This window comes from Ptychodera flava, chromosome 1 (genome assembly GCF_041260155.1).
Source record: "Ptychodera flava strain L36383 chromosome 1, AS_Pfla_20210202, whole genome shotgun sequence".
In the NCBI taxonomy this organism is placed as follows: domain Eukaryota; kingdom Metazoa; phylum Hemichordata; class Enteropneusta; family Ptychoderidae; genus Ptychodera; species Ptychodera flava.
This window is the reverse complement of record NC_091928.1, coordinates 36334048-36347856: the sequence shown is the minus strand read 5'-3', so window position 1 is coordinate 36347856 and position 13809 is coordinate 36334048. Positions and strand designations below refer to the sequence as shown.

Here is a 13809-nt window from a genome sequence, read left to right as displayed (position 1 = left end):
TCGTCTTCAGTGGATAAATTGTGTGGAATAATCGATAGATTGTCTGTATTCCTATGTTGCCCCACTTGAAGTTTGTTCCTTCACTAGGGATGCCAGGATGTCTAATTTTGTTCAACTGTGTTCAAGGTAGTGTTCGTATTGTTTTTTACTAGATTGAAATATATGTTCTCGTCAACATGTTTTGTGTCGTAAGTTTCTGTTATAAGGTTTTATATTTCTCTGTTATTTGTTCTGAGTCATCTGTCATAAACTTTGTGTGGTATCACTGGTTAACGAGTTATTTTGACGCTTCCTTATTATGTAATTATCAGACTGTCTAGAACTGCTGTTCCACTTCCATTATCTAACGGTTTGATCAGTACCTCGCCGTTTTCTGATAGCGTTCTCAAAGTATTCTATTCTGTGTTTCGGAAAGGAAACCTAGTTTCAGGAAAGTTTGCAATAACATTACACTAGTCTTATTAAAGTTATTATTTACTCAGGGCATTGATAAACAAATGATCACATATGCAAGTTCAAGTTTATTACATTTATGGTTGAGTTTTATTACATTTATGGTTAATTTGTTTATTACATTTGTGGTTGCGGGTTGTTACATTTATGGTTGACTATTTTATTACATTTGTGGTTGAATATATTACAATTGTGGTTGATATTACATTTGTGGAGATTATTACATTTGTGGAGGTTACAACCCTTTCCCTTTCACTGTATCATGTATTCGTCCCGTTATCATCTTTCGTTAGGTTTTATTACTATGCTGCATCCATTATCTGACGCGTTTGATTGCCCATGCGGTTAAGCAAGCAAAGGTATACCTTTGCTGGTGCTTTGATTCGTTGTTGACTTTGTCAAATTTAATTCGGTTAAAATCTGGTGACAGTATCCACAGATTAGTAACTTTCCCTCGTTTGCTTTGGCACATTAGGCAATCAAAGCATCAGTTCCTACACATTTCATGGTTCCCTGCGAATTACAAGACATACCGAGTGAACATTTCAGTTGCAGATGTTAGTAAAATTGCAAAATACGCTTCTTCAATTTAATTTAATGCAATTTCAAAATGTATACCGAATATCTGGAGAAGGTGTTAAAGGTATACTGTCACCTTTTCCAATTTTTCCACAGTTACCATGGAAAGATAAAATCTAATCAATCACAGATTTTAAGCGGGTGGCCGCTTTTTAAAAGTAGCCACATCACATGGGCATTTTGAATACCTAGGAACACCACTTTGGCCATATATGGGCATATTTAGATTACAGGTGACTGTATACCTTTAAAGTGTCCCCACTGAGAAAGAATGACAAGAACTTCCTGGATGTACTCGATGGGTTTGAAGGACTAATAATGAGCAAGTGTTTAATGATGCTGACCTGTACCTCCTAAGTGGTTACACACTGCTATGCACAATAAGTGAATACAAATTCCCAATTCATGTTCCTTAAAAATGAAACATCAAGTACTCAGTTTGTTAACGCCCCCTTCATCACTGTCAGACAGTAACATTTCAGTTTGATTAAACTAACACGGCTCTTGGTACATCAATGTGTAACTTCGCCAGAGATCATGAAAACCACGGTTCACCCCGGAGATGGGATGCGTAGACCAAGTGACAGTCGGGAATGTGCAAGGACCCATGAACTTGTGAATTGATTTGCAAGTCGAAATGATTGGAAAGTAGCTCATAGCGTATCGATATCATCACAATTGTAGAGTTGAAACCACTTTCGTTTGTTTCTAAAATTGTGTAGGCGCCCTATATAAATACGTATAAGGTTCTTCTTACACTACAACCGCAGAACGGAATTTTAGATAACAAGTGGCAGTGGTTGAAACGCGTTATCATTTATAGAAGGGAAGTCTTCATTTAATTACTATTTTCGTTGTGTAATGACAAAGGCATCACATGTAGTGACATTATCATTATTTTATTAGGCCGCAGATGCTTATTCCCGAAATCAAATTTACCCACGACGCCAGAGTACAAGCGCTATCATGATTCTTGCGATACTTGCACTCATTCCCCAGTGTTTTTTTTCCCTCCATTTCCACTGAATACACTACGCATCAATCGTCCATTTATCGCTAGTGCGGAACTCAGCATGTGCACTACAACACAGTTAGGTTCGTCATGCAATCTCTAACAATTTTAACTTATTTCGCTGTCACGCTCGGGTCAGGACGTTTGAAGTCACTAGTTCACAATGTGTCTGTTTCTTTCGCCAGTTGCAGTGATATTGCAAGAGATATACTAGCGTAAGGGTCCTTAATGCAGTATTTTGATTTTCGGGGTTCATGTTTCATGATATGTTGCCCTATTGCATTTATAGTATAAGATGATCTTATATGATTTAAAATTCACTCATTTTTCATACATAACAACACCCAAAACATAAAGAATTAATATTTTTCCGACGTCGATCTTTTGATGTTGTCAGTAACATTTTACTTAACACGATTGGAACTAATCTTGGATTGTTGAATAGTGAAGTAATGTTGGTTTAATCTTCAAATGTTAGCTCATTTGATTTTTTTGCAATTCACTTGTTAATGGGTAAGTTGTAATATTGTAACTTTAATCTATAGGGCGTCTAACACTTTCTTGAAATTTGAACGTAACAGTTAAATGACTAGAATTCTCCGAAATAAGTCCCAATCGTGTTACTAATGTAAATAATCAGTTTATTAGAGTTTACGCGGAAGTCGGTTTACTCTTGAATATTTGTAGATACAAAGTAGCTGTGCTTGTGTATAAATAGGTCTGTCACTTTATTGAATTGTTATGTGTTGGACAGCATTTATGAAGACAGTACATGACAATACGATATACGAAATACAGCTACTTATAAGCGAAAAATGGCCTCAATCAGCTCATTAGATATTTTGTCATGAAAAACGGGGAGCAGGGTCCATTTGCTGGCCCTCCACTTTTGAGAGTAATGTACTATATAACATATAATTATATAGTGGTGAAAATGTGAAAATGTTTAACTTTTATTTGAGAGAGGGACACAAAAAAGTATGGTCTTAAGAAAGGAACTTCTGCTGCCGGCAGTACTAAACAGCAAGAATAGAGCACGAATAAACAACCTGATAAAGTAGAGTAACAGTATTTCCTGTTCATAATGAGGCATAGGCAAATTTTTTCCGTGTTACTCAGGAGTGACAATACTGTCCTTCGCCATATTCAGCGCGGATGGCTTTGTCTTTCGCCCACAAAAACAGTTTTAATACTGCCTTTCTGACCATACGTTGTAGTGAAAATAGTTTTCCATTCTTTTAAAGAATACAGCAGTCCGATCAGGGAGTCAAACATAAATACTAAAATGTTTGACGCTTTATGAATAAGTGATTAAAACAAGCATGGCTGACGGTAGAACTTATCAACCAATCTCATGTAAGGACGATTGACCGAAGTACGGACGACCCATGACCTAGTCAATGTTTATTTGCCTACATCGGAAAACAAGATGGCGAATGCAGCTGTTTTAGTCGCTGTGGCTATTGTTGTCATTTCGATTCTCTACCAATGCCTAAGATCAATCTTCACAGCTCGATTTTCAAAGGTAGGTTATTTTTTTTTGTTTTTGAGCAGTAGGTCACGCACGCTGATGTGCGATTTTGTGAAATGGGCTAAAAGTGACTGCTGCTGGCACGACCGCTTGCAATTATAGGTTTAAGCCTCTGCCTATCATAGAATTGTTTTATGAACGACAAGGGGCGCTCAAAGTGGATTGAACTACATGCGACTATGACAAAGACTCATCTCCCGTATACGCTTCGTGGCTAGCATGAAGTTGCAAGATTTCCTGAGTTCATTAAATTTAATTTTAGTTTTTCTGTAAAAATGTAGAGAGATAAGCGCAATGTCTGTTTCACAAGCCAATGTCTGTGCTCCAGGATGTTATAGCTATTTGATGAGCACAGCCACTTGTATGAACTTTACAGTGCAAAGGCGATATGTTAGGCCCCTGATTACAGGCCCTAGGCGTGTAACATGTACTTAGGGTCGCTAAGTGTTTGAATGACCTAGTTGACACCGTACCAGGAACAGGCTCACTGGCAAAATTGATAAAGTCATTTATTGCAACCATAAACCTGTCCAGATGTTAACGCATGGATGAGAAATTTCAGGCATTTTTAAGATATCATGACCTAAGAAAGCCAATTCAAACATCACACAAAGCTACATACAATGAACTAGGAAACATCAGAAATGGGAAGATATTTTACTGTGACAGTTCCTCCAGATTTTGGTTATATTGTAGGCATGATGACTTAACGAAAATGTACAAACACTTCATATACTATGATTAGTCCCTCACTTTTATATATTTCCCAGGATAAAGCTGTAGAAAAATTGACAACAGTGAAGAAAATACCAGGAATGGAGAAACGACACCCTGAGTAGGTTTGTCAATTGTATTTCACGTTGAGATGGCGAAATTATTTATGTTCTGTCGACGTCATTGTAGTCGACTGAATGTGTATTCCGATCAGAAAGAGATGAATCTCATGTTTGACAAGAGTTCAATGTGCACTTATTTAACTTATTTAAAAAAGTGTTCTCCACAAGTAACAGAAGAGTCGGTATTACGATGAAAGAAGAAAAGTTGAAGATCAAGATTTCTTTTATACAAATAAGGAGCTATAACTCCTAATAACTTATCGTATTTTTGTTCAGTTCCTGGTTTCATAGTTTACTCGATGGTGATATAGATGTTCTTCGAAAGCGTTTGCAATTGATGTCACGGCAGACAAATCAAATGTGTATTTCGAGCGTAAAGGTTTAAAACAGATCTTATCCGAACTACTGTGTACCTGTCGCGGAACAGTGTCTTATTTTTCATTTAAACAAAATTTTATCATGCGATAATAGTTACGTAATTAATAAATGTATGTCTTGCAAAATGCTCACCATGTTACAAGCTGACACATACTAATATTTTTATCAAACTAGAAATGGCAATTTACAAGACATTGCGGAAGCAGGTGGTTTTGTCGAATTTCTGTTCGAGTTACACGCCAAGTACGGCCATGTTGCGTCATTCTGGTATCATAAATATTTCTGCGTCAGTCTAGCGTCACCTCAAGCCTGGAAGGACCACATGAAGATATCTGACAAACCTTGTAGGTGTTCTACATCCAAATACAAATACGACAAATTTAACACGTTTTATGTTTTTAAAAAAAAACCATTACTATGAGGTCAAATTGTTCAATTAACCTCCGAGAAGCTAACATAAAATTCACGTAAATTGTTCTTTACTCTCGTAAAATGCAACCATAGGGTGACCCCAAATGCCGTTTAATCAGAGAATCTGATAAGATCCTCTTATTAATCTTTTTTTTTGTAATATTAACAAAAATTATGTTTCCATTAATCTTTTGATACTTTCAAACTGAAAGGGATATTACAAGTGGAAAAGAGACAGAAAACACAATGAACAATTAATTGCAAAAAGGGTATTTTAAGGACCTGTTCTATCCTCATACTTTTCCAAAGGCAACAACTAAAATACACAAAGCGATTGACAGAGTGCCAGATATTGTATACGTGAACTGCCTCGCTTAGCGAGCAGACAAGATTAACAAATTACGCACTTGCCGTCACTCGCGATGGAAGAGAAACAGTGAAGGCAATAGAACATGTGCAGTTTCAAACGTATTACGCAATTACAAATGACTGATTTTTCCCTCTTGCAGTTGATATATTTGATTTCCAGAGGCCTATAATCGGTAATAACAGTCTCCTGTCAACCAAAGGTAAAGAAGGAAGACGTAGACGGAAGGTTTATGATGTTCCGTTTCAAACTGAGGCCTTGAAGAATTACTACATAAGTATTCAAGAGGTAAAATAGTGCCAACTATATATATATATATATATATATATATATATATAATATATATATATATATATAGATATATATTTAGATATTATTCCCTAATATTTTTCTTCGTTCAGCGAAGGAAAATACGAGTGACGTAATGACCGTGTCACCATGAGTCGAAGACGAGTGGTGACACGGTCATTACGTCACGAGTATTTTCCGAGCTGAATGAAGAAAAATATTAGGGAATAATATACTTATCACATGCACAAGCCAATAATTTGTTATTTTTTGCAAAATAAAATAAGTTTTCCATGACGATTCCGCGTTTAAACTTTTGAACTACTTTAGGAATAAATATCAGTACGCCGTGCACAAGTTGTCAATCATTTCCAGTCGTCCGTCGTGTGCATGTGCGCTCACGTTCGTTCATGTGTGGAGCAAATGACAGCTCTCGGTCTACATGTAGGCTACCTTCCGCAAAGTTGTACTCTATTTCAAAGATAGTATAGTCCTAGAAATGTATCACAGACGAAGATACACTATTTTTCGGGAACAAATATCGACTGAATCTCGACGGCGCGAACATTGTAAACGTCGCACCTGACCCTGTTTGCAATGCGTACGGAACCCACAGTATACGCGACCAGCTTCGAGTTCGTTGTTTCCGCAAATTATTCACGTAATTCCTTCGGAATATACAGGCGGTACACTCTTGTGTTTACATTGTTCGGATTAGTAATGTCTTAGTCTGTGAAAATATCGATTTCATGACATGACTTTTGATCGTGGGAGAAAAATCGGCCACCATGTTGTTTGTTTACATATTTACGAGCACACCGAAGATCGACCAAAAAAAAAAGGTCCAACGCACCAAAATTGATGACATAGACGCGGGTTGTCGTGACGTGGAACGACCAGAGAATAAATCCCGTATTTTTTGTTCGGAGACTACAAACTTGGCTTGTGCATGTGATAAAGTGTATTAAATACAAATATATATTAACAGTGAAAATAACATATAGTATAAATATATATATATATAAATATATATAAATATATATATATATATATATATATTATATATATATATTAACAGTGAAAATAACATATAGTATATATATATATATATATATATATATATATATATATATATATATATATATATATATATATATATATATATATATATATATATATATATATATATATATATATAGTATCAGTAGGACGTGAGCAGTTGTTCCCCAGTGGAAAGTGAAGTGGAATAATATATAAAACTTGATTGATACACACTACCACACCCAGTTGTTTGGTCCGAACGTATTTTAATGAACTTGTGACACAACGTTTCGCTCCAAAACTGGAGCTTCTTCAGGTGTACTGTATAACGGAAAATACAAAGATCGTGCTCATAAATAATGCTGTACATTAAGAAAACATTGCTTTACAAAACTTTAAACTGTGGAATTGTTTGAGAAGTCGATCGATTGGAAATGATATGTGATTTTGTATATCCGCACGCCAGACTCCAACCTTGGGCGTCGGACTGCAAGGTGGGTACTTTTTTCACAAAATCACATATCATTTCCAATCGACTATATATATATATATATATATATATATATATATATATATATATATATATATATATATATATATATATATATATATATATATATATATATATTAGCAGTGAAAATAACTGTCTCCATGATAAATCTACAATCAGTGACAAGGCGGATTAAGGTCCGTCTTATTTTTACAATGACGCTGAAAACTTAACCTTAAAAGCTCTCACGCTCTCTAATTGAAATAATCCTACATAAAAGACTTTTTAACAATTTGAAAAGCCGACAATAAAATAATGAGGTTTACACGTGCACATAACTACACATATTAACATTAAAGTAAATGTGTATGCACGTAATTAGACACCTACACAAAAACACACAATACGTACGTACGCACATACGTACATACATACATACATACATACATACATACATACATACATACATACATACATACATACATACATACATACATACATACATACATACATACATACATACATACATACATACATACATACATACATACATACATACATACATACATACATACATACATACATACATACATACATACATACATACATACATGCATCCATCCATTCATCCATCCTCCCTCCCTCCCTCCAATCACCTATGTCCATGTTAATATATCTCTCTCTGCATTCTGAAATATTGACTTTCTGCTGGCCAGTAACAAGATTCTTTCTTTCCAAAGGTTGCTGATAATACAGCAGGGAAGCTGTCTTCCTTTGCTTCCGGTGAAAATATTCCACTAGAGCAAATCTTATCATTGTATGTTAGTATGGCTTTCGGAAGAGTGTTTTATGGCGACTTCTTCAAAGACGAAGAGAAAGTCATTGAGCTCCGCGACACCTACGAGACAGTAAGTGCAATGATCTTACCTGTGTAGGTTATTGAGTGTAAGTGAGGAGCAAACTGGAATGTTGCTGGCTTAGTAATTTTGTGCAGATCGGATTTAAGGTATATTTAAGGTATAAGACTAAGCTTACAGATAGAGTGTAAGTCTTGAAACTTACCCTTGTAAGGTCTGTTAACCTATTCGGGTATAGTAGTGCGAAAATATCTTTCGAAAATTCTTACTAGCCCATCAATCATTTTCACTTTCAAACTATATAAGATAATTTTCCTGTTTAGTTTGGTCCGAAGAGACTGAAACTATCAGTCGGTCGGGATCTCGTTGGATTTGTCAGAGCTGCTGAGTTTAGCAATGAGTTCTCATGTAACTGGGTGATGAGGGAGTTGTATTTCTGAACTAGCGGTGCTGAGCCCGCTTATCACTGATACAAGTTATATACAAAATGCAAGGATTTACGTCCGAGCACATCTTGCAGTCAAAGTTTGACGACGTCTTGGACAAAACCCATAGGTTACAGACGCAGGTGTACAATAATGACATGTTATTCAACAAATTACATTATATTAAAAATAATTCACGCATGCGATTGAGAATCAAAACTTAGAAATTTATGATTAGAAAGTTGCCTGCGAAGTATCGTAATTATGATAGCTGTTTTCAAACTCACCCCGCTACCGAAGAGAGAATCTGAAAATTATACAACGGTATTATCAATAAAAATAATATGGTACATATAGCGATCGTCACGCAATGGAATAACCATATGTATATAGAAACGTTGTCACTATAGCCACAGATTAGTCTTTGGTGAAGCTTCGTTATCTTTCGGTTGGAAACCAGTTAATGAAAGTTCAGGGGATAAAGGCGGGCGAATTTCACTGCCCTTATACTAAGATCGAGGCAAGTGTTTGAAGTGAAACTTCACATTATACATTTCCTCATGATCATTTGTAGACCATGGAAACGCTTAACCAGAAGATATCTGACGTTGGACCTGTAAATGACGAGAAATTCAATACGGGTTTGTTAAATTCTATACTACACTCTAAACAACATGGCCACCGCGGCTTTAGGCATCATCTTACACCTTTTCCCAACTTCTACATAGGTCATACTCTAGTAACAGCGAGGGGCGGGGTCTCCCACAGGGGTCCGTATGATTCTCGTAGTGTACAAGATTAGCGTATGGTGCATATGTTGAATGAAACAGCTTCTATTTTTCCGATTACGGCGGTTTACGTTGGATCGCAAAGAAGGCGTTGCAAGAAAATATCCGCCTAAAAATTGAAAATCTGCACTTCCAGTCTCTACCTTTGCAAAAAGTCAAATGCTGTTATAGAAGCAGAATCTGCCATACAATATTTAAGTCTTTATTTTTTTCGCCAAATAGGAAAGGGTGTGACAGCTTCTGTGGGTTTAGATATGGTTGAGGTTACAAAATCCAGTTCTCTTAATCTAAAAGATGTACGTCATATCGAATTACATTCCATTTCCCTACTATTTAGCAGCATAATCCCTAAACCACTTCAACATTTGGTTTTTATCTGTTAGTTGATGCAGTTTTTTCAGTTTTTCTCACAATCTACATCATAATATTGAGTTAATCAAAACATCCTTTTGATCTGTTAGTTGTAAAAATGGCAGTAAGCCACGTTTTCTCAATTCCTCCTAAACAATAACTAGGTCCCCTGTTTCGTACACCTACATAATCTTTTTTCCGTTGTGCATTTTTGATGTAAGTCATTTGATCCGTTCAGTGTTTTGAACACAATGAAGTTAACAAACAGCAAAACGAAGCCATTAGAAAAGCTATTTGGTTGTGAGTGATCCTATTATTGAAAACCTAACTTCAAATTTTTACTCCATAATTAGCCTTGAATGCCTGGCGTGGGCTGATACAGGAAGCAATTCAACACCGACGTGACAATCCTCCAATGAGGGAGGAAGACAGGAACTTCCTAGATGTGCTAATTGATTTCTGCGAAACTGACGAACAATTGTTCAGTGAGGCGTCAGTGTACTTCCTTGGTGGTTACCATACCACTACCTACAGTGAGTGCATAAAAAATATTCCAATGGATGTTCGTTCAAATTGTTATAAGTTATAAGGTTCTTGTAAGATCGCCCTAACCTTTACAATGGGGAAAAGGCCGGACGGGTAATAAAGTCGTGTGCGGTCTTTCAAGTTTTTAGTGGCAAGACTTGAAACAGAGTGTTGGAAGAACGTGTGTTTCGTATCGATTTACAATTTTAAGCCTTCGTGACGATATGAATTAGCTAGTTTCCCGCCTGGCTCACTAAATCACAATATGTGACAAAACCACATAGCTCACATGTTAACTAAAGTGGTGATATCAATGTAGCAGCATTTATAATATAAACAAAGGCTAATATTTACACACTTGCCAACGTAATGATGTGCCTATTGCTCAAAAGAAAAAAACCTTACGATCCCAGAAACTTGAGATAAAGCGTATAAATCTGACAACTTGAACTTCTCCCTCCTAGTGCTTGTATGGATGATCTACTTTTTAGCACGAGACATGAAAATACAAGATAAGCTTCACGAAGAACTAGTCGAAGTCCTTGGAAATGAACGAAATGTCGACTTTAAAAACCAAAGTCAGTTAAGGTAATCATTCTTTTATATACGTTTATCTCAACTTTCAGCCAAATACTAACCTATGCATATCCAGGATTTAGAGTTTCTGTGACCCGAGTTAAGCAAACGTGCACAACTGAATCACCAAAGAGTCTAGACGATATAGAGACTTATGTTCCCAAATTTATACAGCTGCAAGATTCTTTATTGCATACTTTACTCCAATCGGAAGACACACGTAAGTCTTATGCATGTACACGCATTTGGCCAGATGAATAAGTAAAATATTTTGAGGTGGTCATTGATATTATAAATAGTATCTGAAAAAAAAACTGTCGCTTTTACACTCAGCCATACTCGTATACGTGCAGCTTAAATTACGCGCACTGTTCAACTTTTAGTCCAAAAGACAATTGCCTTGGCTACATGGAAATTTCCATAAATAAAAAGAACATGTTTTCATTTCTACACTATAACGGAATTGTTCTAATGTATTTATGACAGTATTCGTCAACATGGTCATCATTTTCCTTCTTTCGGGATGCTTCAAGTCATGTTTGGTTAAACAGTGTCCTTGATTTCACTTTTACTTTTAATATCTAGTTCTAAGGAAAGATTGTAAGGTTTGTTTTGTGCTAACATTTTATTGTTTAGGCAGTAAAAAGTTTACCAAAAGGTGGAAGAAATGCCAAATGTTCTTTTAAACAGATACACCAAGAGAGTTATAGATGAAACCCTGCGCTGTTCTGTATTTGCCCCATTTGCTGCAAGAGTGAATTATGAAGAGGACACGAAAGTGTTGGATTACACTATTCCAAAAGGAGTAAGAAGCGATACTTATTAGGAGATGAAATGTGCTTTACCTTTCCAAGTGAACAGCAACTTGTATCAAATGTGTATCTACAATGATAGTCAATCGAAATCGAGGATATACTATTTTTTGTTATCGAATCAATACGCAGACTTTCGAGACAGTTTAATCCGTCCTTAATTCTACAATTGCCATTGTAATTAGGTTAGGTTTTGCCCAAAGTATTCCGGTAACCCTTGCACATCGAGTTAATCGAAATTGGTTAACAGTCAATTTGAAGTCAGAAGAGTTTATTGTGTTTTCATAACATTGGTGAATGATAAAATGTGTTTCAATACTTTTGTTGTCTTTTTAGGCTGGAGTTATACATGCTCTTGGTGTTGTGTTGACAGACAAGACCATATGGCCTGACCCAGAGAGGTAAAGTATATCCACTTAAGGTAGAATTGCGACTCTCAAAATTTACATTACTATGCTTAAGCTTTGGTATAGTTTTGTAAGTCTTGATTTTTCGAAAATTTTAATATTAATTTTAAATTTCCTCTTACAGTAAGCAAACGATATCGATGGCATTCTCTCATTCAGATACCTATAAATTTTAGGTATTATTTTGTATTGTGTTCCTAAACTTTATTCGATATCGCACGATCTCGATTATGAAAGAAAACGGATCAGGAATGTTTGCATTTCAAAATGTTTTGCATTGCCTTGGGAGTAGACCTTTGCTCATTAAAAATACCTTCCATGTTGTTTTTACCGTGCCGTACTTCCTTTCACTGTGTCTGTTGCATCAAACTGACTCTCATTCTGATACGACACAGGAATACGATATCGGTAAGGAATTTGTAAGATTGTCCGCCCCTAAGGATGGATTTTTTCTCAACAACTAAGTGAAAACCTAAACCTACACTGTGATAATGTTCGAGGGTTAACCCCCTCCCTTTGAGGGTCAAAGGTTTTAAAAAGTTGAAAAATTATGCAAAATACTTCAAAATACTATGACAACTGTTCATCTAAACACCTTGATATACGTATTAATGTTGTTAACAAGTTGATCTTCATATAAAACATCATTATCTTTAGTCGATGCCGAATCAAGCCGAGGTAAGTTTTGTGTTCTTAACTAGACGACTCTGGCCCCGAACAGTGAAAAATTAGTCGTGGCGAATATAGATTTGTGCATTCACTTGTAATCTCTCGTGCATTTCGAAAATCAAAAACGTTCAACGCTCGCTTGCTATCGATGACGTCTGATTGATAAAATTTACTTCACTTTCAAACACAGGTTCGACCCGGACCGATTTCTCCCCGAAAAAGTTGCAGAGCGTCCAAAGTTGTCATTTTCTCCATTTGGATTCGCTGGCAAGAGGATGTGCCCAGGACATCGCGTGTCCGACGCCGAAGCTTCGGTGCTATTGGCAACACTTTGTAGAAAATTCAAATTTCATCTGGTGGGAGGTCAAAATATACAGCGAAAGTACAGTTTCGTAACAATGCCGAGCGAGGAAGTTAAGATCACCTTGGAAAAAAGAGAATGACAACTCCGTAATCAAGATTTTTTTCGTCGTCGTTTGTGCTACCCTTTCCCTTGTAATGAGGGAAGTTTTTAACAAATTTTTCCCGTAATCCTTGCACATCGTGTAAATCGAAATCGATTTATATCCCCCTTGAAGCTGGAAGAGTGTATTCTGTTTTCGGTATAGTAAAATGTGTTTCAACACTTTATCTTTTTAGACTGGAGTAATACATGCTTTAGGTGTTGTATTGGCAGACAAGACCATATGGCCTGACCCACAAAGGTAAAATGAATAACCACAGAAGGTGGAATGCACATTGTGGACGAATTTCCGACTCTAAATATTTACATTATTTTCCGTAAGCTTGGTGTCGCTTTTAAATTCTGGATTTTGTGAAAATTTAATTTGAATTTTAAACTTCCCCATACAGTAAAGCAAACGGTATGGAGGGCATTCTGTCATTCAGATACCGACAGAGTTCAGTTAATATTTGTAATATACTATCTATTCCCAATCTTTGTCCCGATACTGTACGATCGTGATTTTGAAACAAAACGGTTCAGGAATGATTAAATTCCAAAGCTTAGGAGT

General features: G+C 36.2%; 1 protein-coding gene across 1 annotated transcript; it reads left to right on the top strand.

The window, feature by feature from the left end:
* The first annotated feature begins 3469 nt into the window (after positions 1-3469).
* On the top strand, positions 3470-13707 carry LOC139136382 (cytochrome P450 20A1-like). The gene is made up of 11 exons (XM_070704110.1): positions 3470-3569; positions 4346-4410; positions 4964-5133; positions 5710-5855; positions 8127-8294; positions 9243-9309; positions 10161-10340; positions 10797-10920; positions 11599-11713; positions 12057-12121; positions 12987-13707. The coding sequence occupies exons 1-11, from the start codon at positions 3474-3476 to the stop codon at positions 13237-13239; spliced, it is 1449 nt and encodes a 482-aa protein (XP_070560211.1). The 5' UTR covers positions 3470-3473; the 3' UTR covers positions 13240-13707.
* The last annotated feature ends 102 nt before the right edge of the window (positions 13708-13809 follow it).

What these genes read in the sequence shown, in the direction of transcription:
- LOC139136382 (XM_070704110.1), top strand. Translation starts at nt 3,474, where the DNA reads ATGGCGAATGCAGCTGTTTTAGTCGCTGTGGCTATTGTTGTCATTTCG. An exon ending in GAAGATATCTGACAAACCTT is followed by an intron (nt 5,134 to 5,709) that starts GTAGGTGTTCTA and finishes TCCCTCTTGCAG; the next exon opens with TTGATATATTTGATTTCCAG. An exon ending in TCCGCGACACCTACGAGACA is followed by an intron (nt 8,295 to 9,242) that starts GTAAGTGCAATG and finishes GATCATTTGTAG; the next exon opens with ACCATGGAAACGCTTAACCA.